The sequence below is a fragment of the Bufo bufo genome, chromosome 11, assembly GCF_905171765.1.
Source record: "Bufo bufo chromosome 11, aBufBuf1.1, whole genome shotgun sequence".
NCBI classification, from domain to species: domain Eukaryota; kingdom Metazoa; phylum Chordata; class Amphibia; order Anura; family Bufonidae; genus Bufo; species Bufo bufo.
Window position 1 is genome coordinate 38,856,919 of NC_053399.1, and position 23,266 is coordinate 38,880,184.

The 23,266-nt window shown below is 38.7% G+C and overlaps 1 protein-coding gene across 2 annotated transcripts in view; it reads right to left on the reverse strand.

Moving 5' to 3' along the window:
• Positions 1-914: 914 nt before the first annotated feature.
• Positions 915-23,266, reverse strand: part of RGS6 (regulator of G protein signaling 6) — a 436,918-nt gene continuing 414,566 nt past the window's right edge. The window contains exons 17-18 of one of the 2 annotated variants that reach the window (XM_040412143.1): positions 14,794-14,847; positions 915-1,378 (exon numbers count right to left, since the gene is read on the reverse strand). In XM_040412143.1, the coding sequence (XP_040268077.1) occupies positions 1,328-1,378; positions 14,794-14,847 (105 nt within the window). In that variant the 3' untranslated portion in view covers positions 915-1,327. The remainder of the gene's footprint in view (positions 1,379-14,793; positions 14,848-23,266) is intronic. The other variant, XM_040412145.1, reaches the window with a different exon arrangement.

The following is a 23,266-nucleotide window of genomic DNA, read 5'->3' on the forward strand; positions in this document are numbered from 1 at the left end:
ATGCCCAGCATTGATGTACTCTTACATATTTTCCAAACATATAATTCTGAATAAAGCAGGAACTAAAAAAGATAGACAACACAATGCTCATTAAGTCCAAAGATTATTTCCTTTCAAATAATTTTTACTACGGTAAGATTTTTTTTTGTTTTGTTTTGAAGGAACCCAGGATGCTACATTAACCCACAAAGCCATCGGCATTTAATAATGACAATGCAACAGTTCAAAAAAAAAAAAAAGGCCTATAATAACCCTTTAGTCTTCCAGGTGACACATCAATTGCATTTCATAGTATGTTGTTTTTTCTAAGGTTATAGTCATTTTTTTTCTTTTTATTTATATCCAACTACAGTGGGAAATGTCTTGCGCTTACTAGGTTATGACTAAAGTGATTACCGGTTTTTCTCTAATGAATATATCTCAGCCGATTAAATCGCTGAACTGTGAGATACAACATTGGAATGATTCTTCAGAAAGTCTGATACTTCGCAAAAGAAAAATGATACAAGCAATACTAGCTTGTGTCTGGTCACCGCGGATGAGCTATGGGGAAGAGAAAGTGACATATACTGTAAACAATTGTGCTGCTTTTTCTTGAAATGCATGCAGTGGCAAAAAACAAAACAAAAAATCAAATGAAAGATTATAAAAGAGAAATAAAACAACATGACTTGCTATATACTTTTTTTTTTTTAAACAAACTTAACTTGTTTAACTTTGACTTGTAATGCTATCTTTGGAGCAGCATCATGCGCTTGGAAGGATAGACTATGCAGAGCAAATGTTGTCAATTGTCTCTTTGACAGGGACACACACATAAAATAAAGTCAAATATCCGCAGTCTAGGACTCAGGAGAAACAGACTCATTAAAGTTTTAAGAATTAGCAGTTTCAGTCTTTTTTTTTTTTTACTTTTTTTTTCTTGAACGCATGTAAGGTAGTTGTCTTGGTGGTGATAATAGTTGCAGCGAGCTGTGGAGGAGAATACAGATGGACAGTTTTACATCGATCCTGGTCGTCTCCTGTTATTGCTGATTTAGTCTAAAAACATCCTCCATTTCTGACCCTCCTTTTACTGCATTGTGTGATCTCACATATCAATCTAAACACAAAATAAAAGTACTTGGCAACTTAGGGTCATTGGAAAGCTGCTCAAGCTAAAAATCGTTGATGCAACTGAGGGACGATGAATATCTGAGTTAGACAGGACGAATGCCAGTTTCTTCTTATTTCTCTTTTCTTTCACAGTGACCCATTTTCTTGCCTAAAACCATTCCTTCTCTGGAGGGCGTTAGGTGCCGAGTGACAGCATTTCTGTCCAGGGTTGTCAGGAGGATTGCATGAGGCCAGTGAGGCGTTTAGATGTCAAAGACTTCCCCTGTAGGTCAAAACAAATACAAAGAAATGTGTAAAGTTCTATTTTCCGTGGACATTGCCAAGATTCTTTCTGTGTTATACTGAACAAATGATTGAAAGGGCATCGGTCAGCAGATTTGTACCTATGACACCGGCTGACCCGTTACATGTGTCCTTGGCAGCTGAAGGCGTCTGTGTTGGTCCCATGTCCATATGTGTCTGCATTGCTGAGAAAAATGATGTTTTAATGTATGCAAATTAGGGGGCGTTGGCGTTACACCTAGAGGCTCTGCTCTCTCTGCAACTGCCGCGCCCTGTGCAGTTTAATTGACAGGACCAGGCAGTGAAAACACCATTACGTCTGACCCTGTCAATCAGGTTGCAGAGGGTACGACAGCTGCAGAGAGAGCAGAGCCTCTAGGTGTAATGGTAACGCCCCCATTGCTCCTAGAGGCTCATTTGCATATATTAAAACGATTTTTCTCAGCAATGCGGACACATAGGAACATGGGGCCAACACAGATGCCTTCAGCTGCCAATCGCACATGTAACAGGTCAGCCAGTGTCATAGGGACAAATCTGTTGACAGATGCCCTTTTAAAATTCTGTAAAAGAAAGAAACACTGATTTACATACATGATTTACTAATCCTGCCGGTGGCATATACTAAGACAGGCTGTCTAGACCTGCATTGGATTTATCACAGTGGTTCAGGCTGGATGATAAATGTGGTGCAGGGATAGACACAATATAAGAACGATTGGCTACCTTCAATTCTATCAGAATTTTACTCCAGAATTGTGGCACAACATTGGCATATCTTAGACTATGCCCCCTTTTCAGCTAAACCAAAATGGCTTCATGTCAAGCCACAACTCTTGCCAAGCTAGGAGCAGTGGATGTTTCTAAAGCTAGATGGCCAAATTGCTCCAAAAATGAGTCAAACTGCAGCAAATTTTGGCGCAATTTACAACTTCTAGGTGCACTGACATGAGTAAACATGGGCCCCTATGCTGATTTTTAAACCATTAATTTCACCTCAGATTTAGGACAATTAAAGCAGTTATCTGAGACATGTATATGGACTTCATACAGAGGATTCCCTACTCATCGTCCAAAACAGCATCTTTGACAGACCATCCATGTATAACACATTTAACCCCTTCTACCCTGGGCCAGTTTTCACCTTCCTGCCCAGGCCATTTTTTGCAAATCTGACATGTGTCACTTTATGTGGTAATAACTTTGGAACACCTTTATTTATCCAAGCCATTCTGAGATTGTTTTCTCGTGACACATTGTACTTCATGACAGTAATAAATCTGAGTCAATATATTTCACCTTTATTTATGAAAAAATCCCAAATTTAGAAAAATTTGCAATTTTCAAAATTTCTATTTCTCTGCTTTTAAAACAGAAAGTGATACCTCATAAAATATTTATTACTTAACATTCCCCATATATCTACCTTATGTTGGCATCATTTTGTAAATGTAATTTTATTTTTTTAGGACGTTAGAAGGCTTAGAATTTTGGAAGCAATTCTTAAAATGTTTAAGAAAATTTCCAAAATCCACTTTTTAAGGACCAGTTCAGGTCTGAAGTCACTTTGTGGGGCTTACATAGCGGAAAATAACCCATAAATGACCCCATTGTACAAACTACACCTCTCAAGTTACACAAAACTGATTTTACAAACTTCATTAACACTTTAGGTGTTCCACAAGAATTAAAGGAAAATGGAGATAACATTTCTAAATTTCACTTTTTTGGCAGATTTTCCATTTTAATCCATTTTTTTCTTTAACACATCGAGGGTTAACAGCCAAACAAAACTCAATATTTATTACTTTGATTCTGCGGTTTACAGAAACACCCCACATGTGGTCGTAAACTGATGTAAGGGCACACAGCCGGGCACAGAAGAAAAGGAACGCCATATGGTTTTTGGAAGGCAAATTTTGCTGGACTGGTTTTTAGATGCCATGTCGCATTTGAAGCCCCCCTGATGCACCCTACAGTAGAAACTCCAAAAGAGTGACCCCATTTTGGAAACTACAGGATAAGGTGCCAGTTTTATTGGTACTATTTTAGGGTACATATGATTTTTTATTGCTATATATTACGTTTTTTGTGGGGCAAAGTACCCAAAAAATTGCTGTTTTGGCACCATTTTTATTTTTTACAACATTCATCTGACAGGTTAGATCATGTGCTATTTTTATAAAGCAGGTTGTTATGGATGCAATGATATCAAATATGTCTACTTTCTTTGTGTTTGTTTGCCTTTTACATGATAAAGCATTTTTGAAACAAAAATTATGTTTTTGTGTCTCCATTTTCTGAACGCCATTTTATTTTTATTTTTTTGCCGATCGTCTTGTGCAGGGGCTCGTTTTTTTAAGGAAGAGTTGACATTTTTATTGGTACCATTTTTGGGTACATATGATTTTTTGATCATTCATTATTACACTTTATGGGGCAAGGTGACCCAAAAAATTGGTTGTTTTGGCACAGTTTTTATTTTTTATTTTTACAGCGTTCACCTGAGGGGTTAGGTCATGTGATATTTTTATAGAGCATATCGTTACGGACGTGGCAATACCTAATATGTATACTTTTTCTTATTTATTTAAGCTTTACACAATAATAACATTTTTGAAACAAAAAAAATGATGTTTTAGTGTCTCCATAGTCTTGGCTTTTTTTTTTTTTTTGACAGATTGTCTTAGGTAGGGTCTCATTTTCTGCGGGAGGAGGTGACGGTTTGATTGGTACAGTACTATTTTGGGGGTATACGCCTTTTGGTGTTGCACTTTTGGCTTCTTGGCAATGTTTTAATTAGATTTTTTTTACGGTGTTAAACTGAGGGGTTAGGTCATGTGACATTTTCCTAGTGCAGGTTGTTATGGATGCGGCAATACTTAATATGTCTACTTTTATTTATTTAACTTTAACACAATAATAGCAGTTTTGAAGCAAAAAAAAATCCTATTTTAGTGTCTCCATTGTCTGAGAGTCATAGTATATATTTTTTTGAACGATTGTCTTAGGTAGGGTCTCATTTTTTGAGGGATGAGGTGACGGTTTGATTGGTACCATTTTGATCACTTGGTGTTGCACTTTTTGTGATGTAAGGTGACAGAAATGCCTTTTTTTGACACTTTCTTTTTTATGGTGTTTATCGGATGGGGTGGATCATGTGATATATTTATAGAGCCGGTCGTTACGGATGCAGTGATACCTAATATGTGGGTTTTTTCCTTTTATTTCTATTTTTTATTATAAAATCAGGGGAAAGGGGTGTTTTTTCTTTTTTTACTTGACACTTTTTTTTTTGCTTTTTTTTCAACTTTATTTCTGTCCCACTCTGGGACTTCAACTTTTGGGGGTCTGATTCCCTCTGCAATGCATTACAATATATCAAAAAACCCGGAACGGACACCGAAAAAAATACGTTCGTGTGCATGAGCCCTTATAATTGGGGCAGATTTACTAATCCTGCAGAAGGCGTAAACTTAGCCAGGCTGTGTAGACCTACACCAACTGTATCCATCATCTATTTATCCCCAGGACTGTGACTGTGACAAGGGGGAATATAAGAAAAAAATATTTTTCAGCAGACCTCATATCAGATCAGACCCCCAAATCAGCACCTCACATCAGACCCCCATACCAGGAACTCACATAAGACCCCCATTTCAGGACCTCCCATCAGACATGCATGTCAGACCCCCATCAGACTTCCATGCCAGACCCCTATCAGACCTCCATGTCAAACCCCCATCAGACTTCAGATCAGAGATAAAATAAATAACTTAAAGGGGTTATCAAAGACTATAAAAAGCTCCTCCATAAGATGGATCCATCACAATGAATATACTTAACAGGCTCCCCACGCCGCTCCTGGTCCCCGCACCGCCGCTACAGTTTCTCCCCGTGCGCGGATGAAAACATCCGATGTCGGGGGGGAGCAGCCAATGGCAGGCAGGGATGGGGACAAACCTCCCTAGCATCACGGTGCGGGGACCAGGAGCGGAGCGTGAAGCCAGGTAAGTATATTGATTGTGAGAGGCCCGGCATATGGGGGAGCTTTTTATAGTCTTGGATAACCCCTTTAACTTGCTTCTCCTGCAATGCCGCTCCTCTCCAGGTCCGGCGATCGCTCCTCCAGCCGCACTCCCTTGTCTTCTTCAGCCTATGTCACCTGACTGCATGCATAGTGCGCAAACTGTGTCCTGATGCTGTACACGAGAAGGACCTGCAGTGCAGCGTGACCCAAGGGAAGAAGACAAGGTAGGGTGAGTACCAGCAGGGCTCACAGCGCTTCTGCCCTCACACCGGCCCAGCGAAGCGCTCGCCATTAGAATGGCGACCCCAAATGGTCCTCATATCTAGACCCTAACCTTACAGGCGCTGGCAGGATCTAGATTCTCACCTCCTATGTGTTACGCCAACTAAGGCTCATCAGGGAGTGATAAGTGGCATGGTCAGTATATTAGGTACCAAAGACTGCCTGTGACATGCTCTCTCTTTTAAATGCAAAGCCCAGCCCCACTTGGGGGTTTAATCGTCAGACTGGCCTATAGTAAATTATATGGGGCAGTCTCATCTCCCCATGTCATCCAGGCCAAGCCAACATAGGAGGGGCGATGGAGACTCCACCCAGTAGGGGGGCACAACTACTTGCTGGCCATACAAAATGCAGGACAATGGGCGTTATGCCCTCCTCCGGATTAAAGGCAGCCTATGTACTGCCCATATGAAGGAAAGTGTCACATTGCCTATATCACGCGTCTCCTGGCTTGCTATTGCAGCTTGCCTCTCATACGTACAGACAAGGCTAGGAACGAACCAAGTATATACTTTGATTGAGAAGCGAACATTAATATATATGGGCAAACAACTGGGATATAAGGTAAGGTGATTATAAAAAAACATGCAAAACTCATATTTTTATTTAGGCCATGAAGGTGTATCCATCTGCATTCGGTCAGAAAAATCTTGGGGTCCCAATAACTGTCCTTAGTGTTTTGTGGCACTAGGGTTATTTCCACGAATGTTATGGACCCAAACTCATTCCCATGACTCTGTTTTATATGGTCGCCAATAGAAGTGTCTCTTTAATTTGTAATATGCCTAATGTGTTCACGGATTATCTTCCTAAATTTCCGTTTTGTGTTTCTCAACAAGTCAAAAGGTAAGTAAAGTAAAAAGGTTGGCGTGGCTTAACACGGGTGTTAATTGATCATATTTTACGTTTTGCTCCTTTTTTTCTTCAATAAAGTAAAACTTGTAACTGTTGGGGACACCCTGTGTATTTAAGTTTTATTTAGCCTCTATTTTTGAAATGTTTCTGCCGGGATTTGAACTCACAACCATCTACATTAAAAGCAAGAACCTTAACCACTGAGCTATAGAGCTCAATATTAATCTGTTGTAAATATATTATGGCTAAAAACCTAAAGTAGTAGTTTCCCATGTATTATGTATTCATATATATCAGAAGTATCCTTTTATATTTTTTTGTAATTACATATTTATTTTGTGCCATACATTTTTTTTTTACAATTACTAAAAAAATATAAAATGATACTTCTGCTGCATATTAATACCCAATACATGAGACACTACTATGAGGTTTCTCTGCAGCACTTTAACATTGAGCTTGATCATTACTGTACAATCTCAATACTGTGGGTGGCACTAAAGGGGCAACATTACTCCGTAAGGGATATTATGGAACATCATTAGCGTGGGGAGCACTATGGGGAACGAATATTGTGAGGGTCACTAATACTGGGGGAGGTGTACAAAAAAGGGCACTATTGCTAATTAGGGGCACCAAAGGGATGCACCTTTTACTCTGTGGGGACATTATTCCTGTGTAGGGAAATATGTATGTAGGGAAGCACTATATGGGACATAATTCCGACCTGGGGTGCGACTGTATCTGTTTGTTACTATTATTTGTGTGGCAGTATTTGCAGGAAAACAGCAATGTTAAATGGGGCAGCAGGATAGGACGTTTGTGTAGAGATGAGAAGTCATCATGGTGGTCTGGATCAGATGGAAGAGAATAAATGACTAAAATCAGTGTAATTATACAAAGCCAGTACAGAACTGCTATCTAAATGTTATTTGGTCACTGTATGGTGAAGTTATGGGTCTTTATTGTAGTAATGTCATGGTATGGAGGTATTATTTGTTGACTGGATTATCCAGGGGTAAAGTAGTAGAAGGAGTCTACATTTCACCTAGGTTCCTGTCTTATACATTCTAAATAGAAGCCAGGGAGTTGAATCAGCAAGGAAAACTATGTTTTCTGTTTGTAAGGGTTTTATCAAAAACCTGGTTAGAAGGGCCTGGCTGCTTGGAGCAGGGAGAGTTGGGTGGGTCCTTGCTCCAATTAGCCACTCCAGGTATTCGTGGTAACTGTGACTAATCACCTGAGAACCTGGGTGTGCTATAAAAGGGCGGACAGCACACTAGCTGAGGGCATCTGCTCCTGGAAAAGCTCTAATGTGAGTAAAAAGCAACTGTGTGTTTTGTTTATGGTGCTGGGTACAAGACTCAGTTTCCTTTAGTTAGGAACTGCTTGATGTCTAGAGGTAGCGGCCAGACGACCAGGGTTTTATTTTATTTTGTACTGTTTTGTTTAATACTTTTGTCTGCAAAAGCCAATAAAACTGGCTGAGGCCAGTTGCACCATACTTGCTTGGACTGGACTGTGTTTTCTGTGCCAACAGCGCCCGTCTATCCCAGGAGACGGTGATCCCGTGAGCTAATCCCGTTACACAGAGTTATGCTATAATATATTCATTATATATTCATTAGTGCTTATGATAGGGTAATTTTGTTTTAGGTTTTAGGGCAGGGTTGATGCATTTATGGACAGCCTGCAGGCCCCACAGCAGCGCTGATTTTCAATATAAAGTAATATCCAGAGATGTTGCTGGTATATGCAAACTTGTCATGTTGTAGAAAAGTTTTGCTATACTGCCTTTAATATACATATATATATATATATATATATATACACTGCGTGCAGAATTATTAGGCAAATGAGTATTTTGACCACATCATCCTCTTTATGCATGTTGTCTTACTCCAAGCTGTATAGGCTCGAAAGCCTACTACCAATTAAGCATATTAGGTGATGTGCATCTCTGTAATGAGAAGGGGTGTGGTCTAATGACATCAACACCCTATATTAGGTGTGCATAATTATTAGGCAACTTCCTTTCCTTCGGCAAAATGGGTCAAAAGAAGGACTTGACAGGCTCAGAAAAGTCAAAAATAGTGAGATATCTTGCAGAGGGATGCAGCACTCTTAAAATTGCAAAGCTTCTGAAGCGTGATCATCGAACAATCAAGCGTTTCATTCAAAATAGTCAACAGGGTCGCAAGAAGTGTGTGGAAAAACCAAGGTGCAAAATAACTGCCCATGAACTGAGAAAAGTCAAGCGTGCAGCTGCCAAGATGCCACTTGCCACAAGTTTGGCCATATTTCAGAGCTGCAACATCACTGGAGTGCCCAAAAGCACAAGGTGTGCAATACTCAGAGACATGGCCAAGGTAAGAAAGGCTGAAAGACGACCACCACTGAACAAGACACACAAGCTGAAAAGTCAAGACTGGGCCAAGAAATATCTCAAGACTGATTTTTCTAAGGTTTTATGGACTGATGAAATGAGAGTGAGTCTTGATGGGCCAGATGGATGGGCCAGTGGCTGGATTGGTAAAGGGCAGAGAGCTCCAGTCCGACTCAGACGCCAGCAAGGTGGAGGTGGAGTACTGGTTTGGGCTGGTATCATCAAAGATGAGCTTGAGGGGCCTTTTCGGGTTGAGGATGGAGTCAAGCTCAACTCCCAGTCCTACTGCCAGTTTCTGGAAGACACCTTCTTCAAGCAGTGGTACAGGAAGAAGTCTGCATCCTTCAAGAAAAACATGATTTTCATGCAGGACAATGCTCCATCACACGCGTCCAAGTACTCCACAGCGTGGCTGGCAAGAAAGGGTATAAAAGAAGAAAATCTAATGACATGGCCTCCTTGTTCACCTGATCTGAACCCCATTGAGAACCTGTGGTCCATCATCAAATGTGAGATTTACAAGGAGGGAAAACAGTACACCTCTCTGAACAGTGTCTGGGAGGCTGTGGTTGCTGCTGCACGCAATGTTCATGGTGAACAGATCAAAACACTGACAGAATCCATGGATGGCAGGCTTTTGAGTGTCCTTGCAAAGAAAGGTGGCTATATTGGTCACTGATTTGTTTTTGTTTTGTTTTTGAATGTCAGAAATGTATATTTGTGAATGTTGAGATGTTATATTGGTTTCACTGGTAAAAATAAATAATTGAAATGGGTATATATTTGTTTTTTGTTAAGTTGCCTAATAATTATGCACAGTAATAGTCACCTGCACACACAGATATCCCCCTAAAATAGCTAAAACTAAAAACAAACTAAAAACTACTTCCAAAAATATTCAGCTTTGATATTAATGAGTTTTTTGGGTTCATTGAGAACATGGTTGTTGTTCAATAATAAAATTAATCCTCAAAAATACAACTTGCCTAATAATTCTGCACTCCCTGTATATATATAATATAATATACAAACCGGATTCCAAAAAAGCTGGGACACTAAACAAATTGTGAATAAAAACTGAATGCAATGATGTGGAGATGGCAAATGTCAATATTTTATTTGTAATAGAATGTAGATGACAGATCAAACGTTTAATCCGAGTAAATGTATCATTTTAAAGGAAAAATACGTTGATTCAAAATTTCACGGTGTCAACAAATCCCCAAAAAGTTGGGACAAGTAGCAATAAGAGGCTGGAAAAAGTAAATTTGAGCATAACGAAGAGCTGGAAGACCAATTAACACTAATTAGGTCAATTGGCAACATGATTGGGTATAAAAAGAGCTTCTCAGAGTGGCAGTGTCTCTCAGAAGCCAAGATGGGTAGAGGATCACCAATTCCCACAATGTTGCGCAGAAAGATAGTGGAGCAATATCAGAAAGGTGTTACCCAGCGAAAAATTGCAAAGACTTTGCATCTATCATCATCAACTGTGCATAACATCATCCGAAAATTCAGAGAATCTGGAACAATCTCTGTGCGTAAGGGTCAAGGCCGTAAAACCATACTGGATGCCCGTGATCTCTGGGCCCTTAAACGACACTGCACCACAAACAGGAATGCTACTGTAAAGGAAATCACAGAATGGGCTCAGGAATACTTCCAGAAACCATTGTCAGTGAACACAATCCATCGTGCCATCCGCCGTTGCCAGCTGAAACTCTACAGTGCAAAGAAGAAGCCATTTCTAAGCAAGATCCACAAGCTCAGGCGTTTTCACTGGGCCAGGGATCATTTAAAATGGAGTGTGGCAAAATGGAAGACTGTTCTGTGGTCAGACGAGTCACGATTCAAAGTTCTTTTTGGAAATCTGGGACGCCATGTCATCCGGACCAAAGAGGACAAGGACAACCCAAGTTGTTATCAACGCTCAGTTCAGAAGCCTGCATCTCTGATGGTATGGGGTTGCATGAGTGCGTGTGGCATGGGCAGCTTGCATGTCTGGAAAGGCACCATTAATGCAGAAAAATATATTCAGGTTCTAGAACAACATATGCTCCCATCCAGACGTCATCTCTTTCAGGGAAGACCCTGCATTTTTCTACAAGATAATGCCAGACCACATTCTGCATCAATCACAACATCATGGCTGCGTAGGAGAAGGATCCGGGTACTGAAATGGCCAGTCTGCAGTCCAGATCTTTCACCTATAGAGAACATTTGGCGCATCATAAAGAGGAAGGTGCAACAAAGAAGGCCCAAGACGATTGAACAGTTAGAGGCCTGTATTAGACAAGAATGGGAGAGCATTCCTATTTCTGAACTTGAGAAACTGGTCTCCTCGGTCCCCAGACGTCTGTTGAGTGTTGTAAGAAGAAGGGGAGATGCCACACAGTGGTGAAAATGGCCTTGTCCCAACTTTTTGGGGATTTGTTGACACCATGAAATTCTGATTCAATATATTTTTCCCTTAAAATGGTACATTTTCTCAGTTTAAACTTTTGTTCCGTGATTTATGTTCTATTCTGAATAAAATATTAGAAGTTGGCACCTCCACATCATTGCATTCAGTTTTTATTCACGATTTGTATAGTGTCCCAACTTTTTTGGAATCCGGTTTGTATATTTTTTTTGTGGTGGGGTTATGCATCTGATCTTTTAGGACCCTAACCATCATAATAAAGTTGTCACTATCAATTTTCAATAAAAGACACTCTTGGCATAATATAAGCTCATTATAACAAAAATTAACTTTCAGCAATATACACATAAACACATACTGATCAACATTAACAAAAAAAACACGGATAAGTGAAGTTAATTAAGTTGATTACGTTGTTACAATGGCATCTGTCTACGAAGTGTGATATATTAGGCAGCAAGTAACAGTTAGTGAAGTTGATCTGCTGGAAGCAGGAAAAATGGGCATGTGCCAGGATCTGACAAAAGGCAAAATTGTGATGGTTAGACCACTAGATCAAATGATATTTAAATTGCATGTATTGTGTGTTTTCCCGAGATACAGCAGTTAGTACTTACAAGAATGTGATCCAAGTAAAGATCAGTAAACGTGGCAAAAATTCATGGGTATGCAAAGTGGATTGATGCACATGGAGAATGAAGCAAACCCATCTAGTCTAATCCCACAGAATAACTACTTTAGCACAAATTACTGAAACAGTTAATGCTAGCTGTGATAGAAAGTTATCATAACACAAAGAGCATCACAACTTTTCTGCATATAACAAAAAACGGTGTATATTGTACACTGTTGCATCTATATTGCTTAAACAAAGAAAACTTCAAAAAAAAAAAAAGTACATGGAGCGGCATACTGATCAGAATACCCATGCTGATTCCTGTACACTAGTAATGGCCAGTTCGCATTGTTCGCCCGTGAATATATGCGGGCTGCCATCTTTTTTCACAAGTCCGGCGAGGCACAGGTAAGCCTCTACCTGTGCCTGTGCACGAGCCGGTCTGAAAACAAGTGCGGTGAGCGGGAGCAGGCAGTTCCGAGAACTACTGACAAATGCACCTCCAACGACCATGTTAGAATCAGAACTGAAGGAGTGCAAGAAGGTGGCCTGGTCTGATGAATCAAGTTTTCTTTCTTTTGCATTATGTGGGCTTCCCAGTGCATTTACTTTAATTTCCTGGGGGAACAGATTATACCAAGATGCACTATTGAAAGAAGGCAAATTGGTCAAGACAGTGTGATACTCTGGATGATGTCCTGCTGGGAAGGCTTGGATCCTGGCATTCAAGTGGACGAGCACCTAGACTGCAAACACTGATTTCCCCCTAAGTATTGCTTTAAGTCAGGATTTCACAAGCTTTTTCTACTGTGCCCCTCATAAGTTCCCAATCACCTAACAGTTTTGCTGGAGTTTTGCTTGGTCGTTGAGAAAAGTACTGAACAGTTCAGCCCGAGCAAAGCTCAAGCAGAAAGATGTGAGGTAAGGAGGGGTGCTTTAGCTGCTCATATCTCCAGATTGGTAGCAGCTAGATATATGGGCCTGGACTTGTTTGAAAGCTGGCATTCCAAGCAGAATCACAGCCCTACATCAGGAGATATAGCTGTTGAGTCGGGAGTGAAAGCGGTGAAGCCTGCTTTTACTTTCAGCTGCATTCACTGCATGCCAATTTCTATAGTGGAGATAATGCTGTAATTATGGTATTGTTTAGAATGCCGACTTTCAAACAAGACCAGGCTCATATCTCTAGCTGCTACCTATTCAGAGATATGAGCAGTTAAAGCAGCCCCCCTTTAGTCTGGAGGGGAAAGGCAGTTGGGGAGCTGACAGCCTGCAGGAGGAAAGAAAAAATATTAAAAAAATATATAAATTTGGCATCATCATATTTGTTCTGACCCACATAATAAAATAATGTTATTTATACCACACAGTGAACCCTGTAAATACATTTCAATAATGTTAAAATTGCTGTTTCTTTAACTTCCTCCTAAAAATAAAATGATGAAAGTTATTTAATACACTACATATACCCCAAAATGTTTCCTAAGAATCTACAACTGATCCTGCAAAATAAAATAAAAAAATTAGAAGAAAACATTGACTGCTGGAACACAAAGGGGAAAAATGTTACTGGTCCTTGAGGCTAAAATTAGTTATGTTGGGTTGAAAACACAGTTGTGTCCACTGAGCTGTTTGCCAACAATATTAAAATTTAAACAGATATTACAAATTTACAATAACATAATACAAATTACTCTTCCAGACCCAATATAACAATAAAATAAATTCAACATGATACAATTATGTTGCTAAATCAGATATTTGGGTAGCCAGGGAAAGCACTGAAGTATTATCCAATGAACATATGATTATTCTTGATGAAACTGCCACCCAAGTCACACCTCATCAACAACTTGGGGACACCGCGCCAAAGAGCCCTGCCTCACATTTAGGAAAATACTCAGTTAGGGGTTATCAGGAATGAGAGAACAGAATTCTGTTCAACGAAGTAAAAAACCTTAGACAATAAAAAAAAAATGTCTAGAATTATAAAACTATAACGGCTATATTTATCAGACTGTTTCCATGTGTCAACATTTGCGGGTCAGAATTCGTTTTTAGTTTTTAAGATTTCGTAGTATTGTAAAAATATTTTCTCACCCCATATTAGTTTTCTTTTTTACATTGCTGTGTAAAGCCTCATTCACACATCAGTGTTTTGATCAGTGATTTCCATCAGTGATTGGGAGTCAAAACCAGGAGTGGAGTCTACACAGAGATAGGGTATAAGGGAAAGATCTGCACCTGTTCTGTGAGCCACATCCGGTTTTGGCTCACAATCACTGATGGAAATCACTGACCGAACATTGACATGTGAATGAGGCATAACAGTTTCAACAAATGTATTCTTGGGTCACAAAGAAATTGGCAGAAACAAGTGTCCCATTATTGTGCAATCAGTTTGGCATAATAAGATATTTCATAAGCAATTTTTAAGCTGTACATATAAATATGTGTGTACACAAGTTAAAATGTATATGTATTAATGCATACAAATTTAGGTTGTTTATTAAACCAGGAGGTTCTTTGCTATGTACACAATTAAATTTAATTCAATTATTTTAGGAGGTGAAACGTATGAGACTCTTTGTCCCACTGCTATGCAATCTAGTCCATAAAAATGCAGGCCTATGTAAGCAAACAGCTTTAGGACAACAGAGCATTGCAACATAAAAGCAATATATGCGGAATTACGTAACATAAAACATCACAGATCTGCAAGCAAGAATATAAACTCATTGTAATTCACAGCTTTGGTGTGCAAAAAAAAAAAAAAGGAAAGTGATCACTGCACCAGAACTTACCACACTGCGAGTGAACTTTTCTAGGGAGGTTCTACGACCTTGCTCATTCTCGGTCTTAAAAAACAAAAAAGGGTTTGGGACAGAAAAAATACAGGAAAAAAAACCTTCAGCCTTTAGCAGTGAGTGCTTACTATGCTAGCATATGTCAGGGAGCCAAAAATAAAGAAAAATAATAAAATCTGAACAATAGAAGCATTAAGAATTGTTTGCCAAAGCAATGAAATAATGTGGGTTTAATTTATATTTGGGGAAAAACCATGTAAGTATTATATTTTTTACTATATTTAAGTTTGATATTTAAATTCAATACGCTTACTTTTATATGCACTATACATAAGGATTACAATTTTAAGTGCTATTTTAGTTTATGTAAAAAATGCTTTGCAATTTTTTTTTTATTTTTTTAAAGAAGACTTTCAAAGTTTATTTCAGTCAATGTAAATAATACAGAATACGGATTATTTGTAGTGCTGGCACTTTAAACAAATCTAATGCAATCTATTTCTTGTCTGTTTCGGCAAATGCCTGAAATTCCCAAATAATAAGAATTTGGGAGCATTACTTTGCATTGTTTCTTTCCTCTGTTATTCCTTTTGAATATTTATGAATAAAGGGACAACTTGGTGTTACCATTCCTCATGTCAACGCTGTGTGTCTCTGCACCAGCCTCGCAATGACAGCACAGTGTTAAAGTATACAGGGACAAACCATCAAATTATATCACTCAGTTGTACATTTTTCATACATTTCCAAAATTGTTGTTTCAGGAAGAATACAAGTATTTGCTAAAACAGACAAGTCAAGTCAAGTTTTATTCATGGGGCAATTGGTTAACCATAAAAATGAAGGATTACTCATTCTCACCGACCTCCCACCACTGCTGTTACGTTGCTTACTGGGTCCCAACTAGACACAACATTCCAGTCCCACATCAACACACTGTAGTTAGTGATTGGCTAAACAGACATTTACAGCCCCTTTCAAGTTGGGAAGGACTGAGGCAGCATTGGAAAGACAACAGCAACCAGAGATTAGTTTGGGTGAGTAATGCTTCTTTTTTATTTTCAACCTAATCTGGTTCTTTTTTAAACAAATCTCCCAAAAAACTTGTTTAAAATGCTAAAAACCTATAGAAACTTTGTTTAACTATTTAACCATTATTTTTTTTTATTTTATTATTTGTAAATCTCTTATTATTGCCCATTACAATTGTTGAAGAATGAAAAAATGATAGCTATATAATATTTACATGGTCTTAATAATGGTTTTCAAGTCGGTGTACACCTATGCTACAAATTTTGTTTAATTAACCAATGCAGCCATACTCCCTTCAATATGTGCCTTACGTTAGGCTAATCTACCAAACGAAAGTTCGCAAAACGTAGGAGGCAGATTGGAGAGAGTATGACTACAAGATCAGACTACTCAGTTTGTTGTCTGTTACCATGGAGATGCAAATGTCTGCAAAGGAGCTGCAGAAATGTTTAATCCATACTACTTACAAAGTTGCTTTTTTGTTTTAAATGCATTGGCACAATAAAAAAAATGTTTATGAAAGTTGGGCCTTTAAAGGTATATCCCATAATTTATCCTATATAATTTAGTGTTTAAACAGTAACAACTTGAAAACAGTATGGCATCTTACAGAGGTGTTATACCCTAGAAACTTTGCTTCTATGTGAAAATGTAGTGCCTCGAGAAAACACTCTACAGAGACACAGAGAAGTGAGTTGAAACCATAATACGACTCCATATTATAAAGGAAATCTAAACATAAATTGTATGTAAAATTTTATTATTATGGCTTTTGTTATCCTAAACTTCTAATTATATTATAAACTTTTAGAACTATTTAAACTGAGTCCGTTAATTTTAATGCACTTGAAACTCTTATTGCTGCATGATTTATTACCATTTTTGGTACTTTAAGTAAAGTAAACCAATAATGTTGCTTCTAAGCTAATTTTGTAAATCTATATTTTTTTATATATAGGCTTTTAATTTCTTAACAGTTAGTTCAGCATGAAATTGTGTTTATTCAGTAATACTATATTTCAATAACAGAATGATTCTCCTTTATAAAATACAAAGACCATGGCAAATAGAATGAGCAAACTGCACACGCCATCACTATGTATGAGTCAGAAAAGACCACGGGAAGGCAGCCACAAGATTACCAAACATTATGAATGAAGGCTAAGACAATTAATATGTGACATCCAAGCAGACAAACATGCACATAGACCGGCAGAGTTTAATATGTGCTGATATTGCTTAAAGCAGGTAAGATTAATGCAGAAATGTTTGGCTATAGAACAAAGTTAGAGTATAAGGAAGGAATGTGGTATTTATAGTACTGATACTGACAAAGTAGAAAGTATAAAAACAAAATATTAAAGGGGTTATCCTGGCATATATATTGATGACGTATTGTCAGGATAGGTCATCAATATCTGATCGGTGGAGGTCCAACTCCAGGGACCTCTGCCGATCAGCTGTTAGAAGAGGAGACAGCACTCCATGTGAGCTCTGCTTCCTGTTCATTATGCTGCTAGTTGTCTTGGAAGTCTTGGTGGTGCAGTGTAATGACAAGTACTCGCTCCATTCACTTGAATGGAGTGAGCACTTGTAAATACACTATGGCACCGCTCCACAGGAGACGACGAGCAGTGTAATGAACAGGAAGCAGTGCTCGCATGGAGCGCCACCTCCTCTTCAAACAGCTGATCTGTTGGGGTCCCGGTAGTTGGACCTCCACCGATCAGATATTGATAACCTATCCTTACAATAGGTCATAAATATATAAGGCAGGACAACGCCCTTTAATTTGCTAACTTTCTGTGTTATCTTGAATAAAAGCATACTCCTTTTTTTTTTTATTAACTGTAAGCTTCCAAGTGCCATTACAATTTTTTTTATTCTGCAATTGTTTGGGAGACTTTCCAAATATTATAATGTATGGAAGTGACACAACATTTTTTTCAAAAGAAGGGCTTTGAGTTCTAAGGCTAGTTTCACATCTGCAGCAAATATCTCCGTCAGGCTGTTCCAGTAGAAAACAGCTTGTCGAAGTTCTCCGGATCCGGCATTGACAGATACAACTGCCTTTCAGCCGGACCCCATTGAGATCTGGCTGCTACCTGGCAAATGTGCCAGGAATTGGCCAGACAAAAGCTGCTGCATGCACCTTCAGCTGCAGGTGTGAAAGTAGTCTAAAATAGTAATGTACCTGAGAAAATATAGATTTGATGTTGTGTCAATTTAACTCACCAGATATTACAGTTGTTCTCAGGCACTGATATGCAATTAGAGTGGTTCCCAACTCTCCTCTGCAGGTACTATAGCAGCTCTTCATTTTATTCACAGAGGGGGATCTAAGTAGAGGATCAATATCCATATGCTCTAATAGGACATATGGAAAGAGGTTGGCATCATGAGATGACCCCCCGTTAGACCACTACTATACAGTATAGTTGAAAATCAAGAAGCACAATATCTACCTCTAGATTCATAACGTCATTTAAAGCGATTGTCTATACCAGGCAGCCCCTTCTCTGAAGCAAGCCTGGCTGCTGAAATTAATGGGAAACCATGTAATACACGGTCATTCCAAGTCCACAAGAGCGCTCTAATCATGGTAAAGAATGTATTTGTACCGCCTTAAACATTATATAGAAGATAAATAAATTGAGGTTCCTCAGTGGTTGGTACCTGTTAATGGCTAACGGAAAAGAAGATGCCACCATTGAAAGATTTTAAAACAAACCAAGCCTCTTCCTCAGGCATCTTTTAAGAAAGTGTCTTGTGAATCTGAATATTCAGCCCTCTTCCTCAAGCCACTTTTAAGACAGTGTCTTGTGAATATGAATGTTCAGGCCTCTTCCTCAGGCATCTTTTAAGATAATATCTTGTGACTCTTCAGATACTGTCTTAAAAAAGGCCTGAGTATTCTCGAAAGATTGCAATTGTGTCATTATCTGTTCCATTAGCCATTAAAAGTATTGACCACTGAGGATCCTTAATTTATTTTGTTTAACTTCTTAATCATGGTAGACTATTTTCCAGATCTGGCAAAAAAAGGTTCTGCAGAGGTGGTTGGTTGAAGCGATTATGCAATCAGCTGAGATGTTTAACATACTGTTGCCCCTAGCAGCTTACTGTTATTTTGGTATTTAAGTAATCTCATTATATAATGTGATCTGTCTAGTGACAATTTTTTTTTAACATAACCAAAAACAATTCTATTGCCCTCCCCTCATAATTCATACGCAAAATGCTTTCAGCAGGCTCAATCTCCTACAAAATGATTCAGAAAAGTCCCAAGTTACCTGAATCAGAAATATACAGTATAAAGTGCCAAGTAACTGTTCTTTGCATTTTCTGCTCATCAATGGAAATGGAAATCGACTACTTGTTCTTGGGATTGTGATAAAACTACTGTTGGAAAGCAGGCATCATAAATACTATTCACTAAAACAAATTGAACCTACAGTTTCCCAAGCTACATGGATGGGAATTACAAAACAGTAACAGCTTGCTTAACATTTTTATAACTCTCATTCATTTAAGAACAACCGACCATTTTTCGGATTCATGGGATCAACACTAGAGATGAGAGAATTGATTCTAACGAATCGATTTGTCTCATCAGCAGGACTTCTTCACCTGGGAGAGAAAGGGCAGAGGCTGGACTTTGGAGCTGCGACTGCGCAGGCGCCATTAGTAGCCCCTCAAAGGTGAAGAAGGCCTGCTGATGAGACAAATCAAGTCGTTAGAAACTATACGCTCTTTCTAGTCAACATTCCTTTAATGTAACGTTCAAATAAATAATTAATACGTTTTAATATAAATAAAAGGGAAAAATAGAATAAAAAGTCAATGCTCACATATAAAGAGAATAGTTACAAAGGGATTTTTTTTTCTTGCAGCTATTTGTTAAGGGTTAGGGTCCAAAAACAACTATTGGATAAAAATAATTTTAACATCTAAAGAAGATCAGTTAAAATGTCTACAAATATAATTTAATAAATGGGGCATACAGAAAAATATATCTACAGAAACAAAATGTATGTAAAATAATACATAATAAGTATCACGCCATGTTCAAAGAATGACAAATATGTCAATAATTATGAGACATCATAATGTGGCTTGACATTCTAATTCTTCTGGCCCTCCAGCTTCAATAATATTTAAAGGGTAACTCTCTTTTTTTTTAAATGTAATTGGATTGGTCTAAGTTTACCTTAGTTCCCTAGTTAATACTTTTGTATAGGTATTGAATTACCTAGTAATTGCAGCATGTTCTTTCCTCCCCCAGGCATTTCAGTGGTGCGGCTAAAACAGCGTTGCTAGGTGTCCTATATCTTCTATATACAAAAGATGGAGGACGTAGTAGTGGGCAGTCCTGAACGCTGCGTGCATGCTCCTGTCGGACCGGGATAGTGCCAATATTCGCGCTAAAAATTTGCGATCAACTACTCCGGAGGAAGAGGGCGTGTTTAAGTCTGGAGAAAGCCGATTAGTTGGGGTCAGGCTGCGCGTTGCCGAGATGAGCCAAATGAATTCTGGGTAGTAAGGGAGGGAGGTCTTAGCCTCAGGGTAAGGGAATCGGCGGCCATCTTGAGAAGATAGTCAGAAAGAAGTCTTGGGAGGAGCGGTTGCTATGGACGGAATCTTATTAAACAAGTGGTATGTGAACACAATAATTAGTGATTATGGATTATCATCATCGCAGCAACAACATACATAAAAATTGAATTTTGAGTGAAAATATGACAGTTATCCTTTAATCTGAAAACTAAGAGCTTGCTAGGTAGTATGCTAATTAATTTTGATGCATATCTAGCAACAGATCTACCACCACAAGATCATGTGGAGACCAGCATGGTTCATAGTGAGAATATATTGTGATGTGCCAGCACAATAATAGCAACATTTTTGGTAACCAGCACCGAACAGGAAGTATATTTTTTAAAATTAATTAATGGTTAGAGTATAAGAGGGGGCAGTGAATTTTCTTCTGAATATTCATAGCAAAGAGTCAATATAAAGTAATGTAAACCTTCGGGGCATTTTGTTATGATTGCATTTTACTAATTTTGAGTTAAAAATGATTTTTTCAATTGGTCTTTATTAAAAATGTTCAGCTGTTTCTGAGATGCAAGGGTTAAAAAAACCTGTCTGTTTGCAAGCTGTGACTTTCTGTTTTCTTTGAATCCTGTCAGCTGACTGCTCATGTAGAGCTCTTATCTCTGATCTCCGTCCTGACCTTATAAACATTCATTATAGTTCAATTTGTATCAAGCTGATAATAATATGTCTTAAATAAGTGTTTAAGAGTTCAGGAGATAGGAGCTCTGCATGAGTCATCAGCTGACAGGATTAAAGAAACAAAAACAAAGTCACAGCTTGCAAACAGACTGATTTTTTAACCCTTGTGTCTCAGAAAGAGCTGAACATTTTTTAATACCGACCAATTGAAAAAATGATTTTGACCTCCAAAAAGTAAAATACAATAGTAAAATACAATAATTTAAAAAGCCCCTGAAGGGGTCCATAGCCTTTGTGTAGTTTCATAGCAACCAGGAGTAAATCAAATGCCCTATAGAGACTGCACAAGATGTAAAGCATCATGGAACCTTTTTACATCCATTAAACAAGCAGGTCTATCTTTCTAAATAATAATTATACAAAGGCGAAGTCTTGGACAATATTCCTAAGATCTTTCCATGTCAGTGTTAAGCCTCATTCACATGTCACTGATTCATGGACGTATGCTATATGTGTTCTCCACGGACAGCAAATACAGTATACCCATTCATTTTATTGTGTGTATTTATTGCGGAACAGGTGCGGACACATTTATGGACGTGTGAATGGACCCTAAAAGTGGCCTGTCTGACCCAGGAAGAAGTGCAGCGGTGTCTTAAAAAGTTTAAAATAGACTAATTGCCAGTACCAGGTGACATACACCCCCATATCCTAAGAGAATTAAGTAATGTAATAGACAGACTCTTATTTCTGATCTTTTTTGACAGGGAGTGTTCCGCAGGATTGGCGCTTAGCAAAAGTGGTGCCAGTATTCAAAAAGGGAACAGAACTAAAAAGGAAACAAAAACAGAGCCCGGAAACTATAGGCCGGTAAGTTTAACATCTGTCGTGGGTCAAATGTTTGAAGGTTTTCTAACAGGTGCTTTCTTGGAGTGCTTAAATGAAAATAAACGAATAACGCCATATCAGCATGGCTTCATGAGGGATCGGTCATGTCAAACTAATTTAATCAGTTTCTATGAGGAGGTAAGTTCTAGACTTGACAGCGGCGAATCAATGGATGTCGTATATCTGGACTTCTCCAAAGCATTTGACACTGTACCGCATGAAAGGTTAGTATATAAAATGAGAATGCTCGGACTGGGAGAAAACGTCTGTATGTGGGTAAGTAACTGGCTCAGTAATAGAAAACAGAGGGTGGTTATTAATGGTACACACTCAGATTGGGTCACTGGCACTAGTGGAGTACCTCAGGGGTCAGTATTGGGCCCTATTCTTCAATATATTTATTAATGATCTTGTAGAAGGCTTGCACAGTAAAATATCATTTTTTGCAGATGACACTAAACTGTGTAAAGTAATTAACACTGAAGAGGACAATATACTGCTACAGAGGGATCTGGATAGATTGGAGGCTTGGACAGATAAGTGGCAGATGAGGTTTAACACTGACAAATGTAAAGTTATGCACATGGGAAGGAATAATGCAAGTCACCTGTACATACTAAGGCCTCCTGCACATGACAGTTTTTTCCCCCCGTTTACTGGCCGTTTTTTGGGTTCCGTATACGGTCCGTATACGGAACCATTCATTTCAATGGTTACGCCAAAAAAAGGAATCTACTCCGTATGCATTCCGTTTCCGTATTTCCATTCCGTTTAAAGATAGAACATGTCCTATTATTGCCCGCAAATCACGTTCCGTGGCTCCATTCAAGTCAATGGGTCCGCAAAAAAACGGAACACATACGGAAATGCATCCGTATGTCTTCCGTTTCCGTTCCGTTTTTTGTGGAACTATCTATTGAAAATGTTATGCCCAGCCCAATTTTATCTATGTAATTACTGTATACTGTATATGCCATACGGAAAAATGGAACAGAAACTGAAACACAACGGAGACAAAAAACGGAACAACGGATCAGTGAAAAACAGACCGCAAAACACTGAAAAAGCCATACGGTCGTGTGCAGGAGGCCTAAATGGTAAAACACTGGGTAAGACCGACATGGAAAAGGATCTAGGAATTTTAGTGAACAGCAAACTAAGCTGTAAAAACCAGTGTCAGGCAGCTGCTGCCAAGACCAATAAGATAATGGGTTGCATCAAAAGGGGCATAGATGCCCGTGATGAGAACATAGTCCTACCACTTTACAAATCGCTCGTCAGACCCCACATGCAGTACTGTGTACAGTTCTGG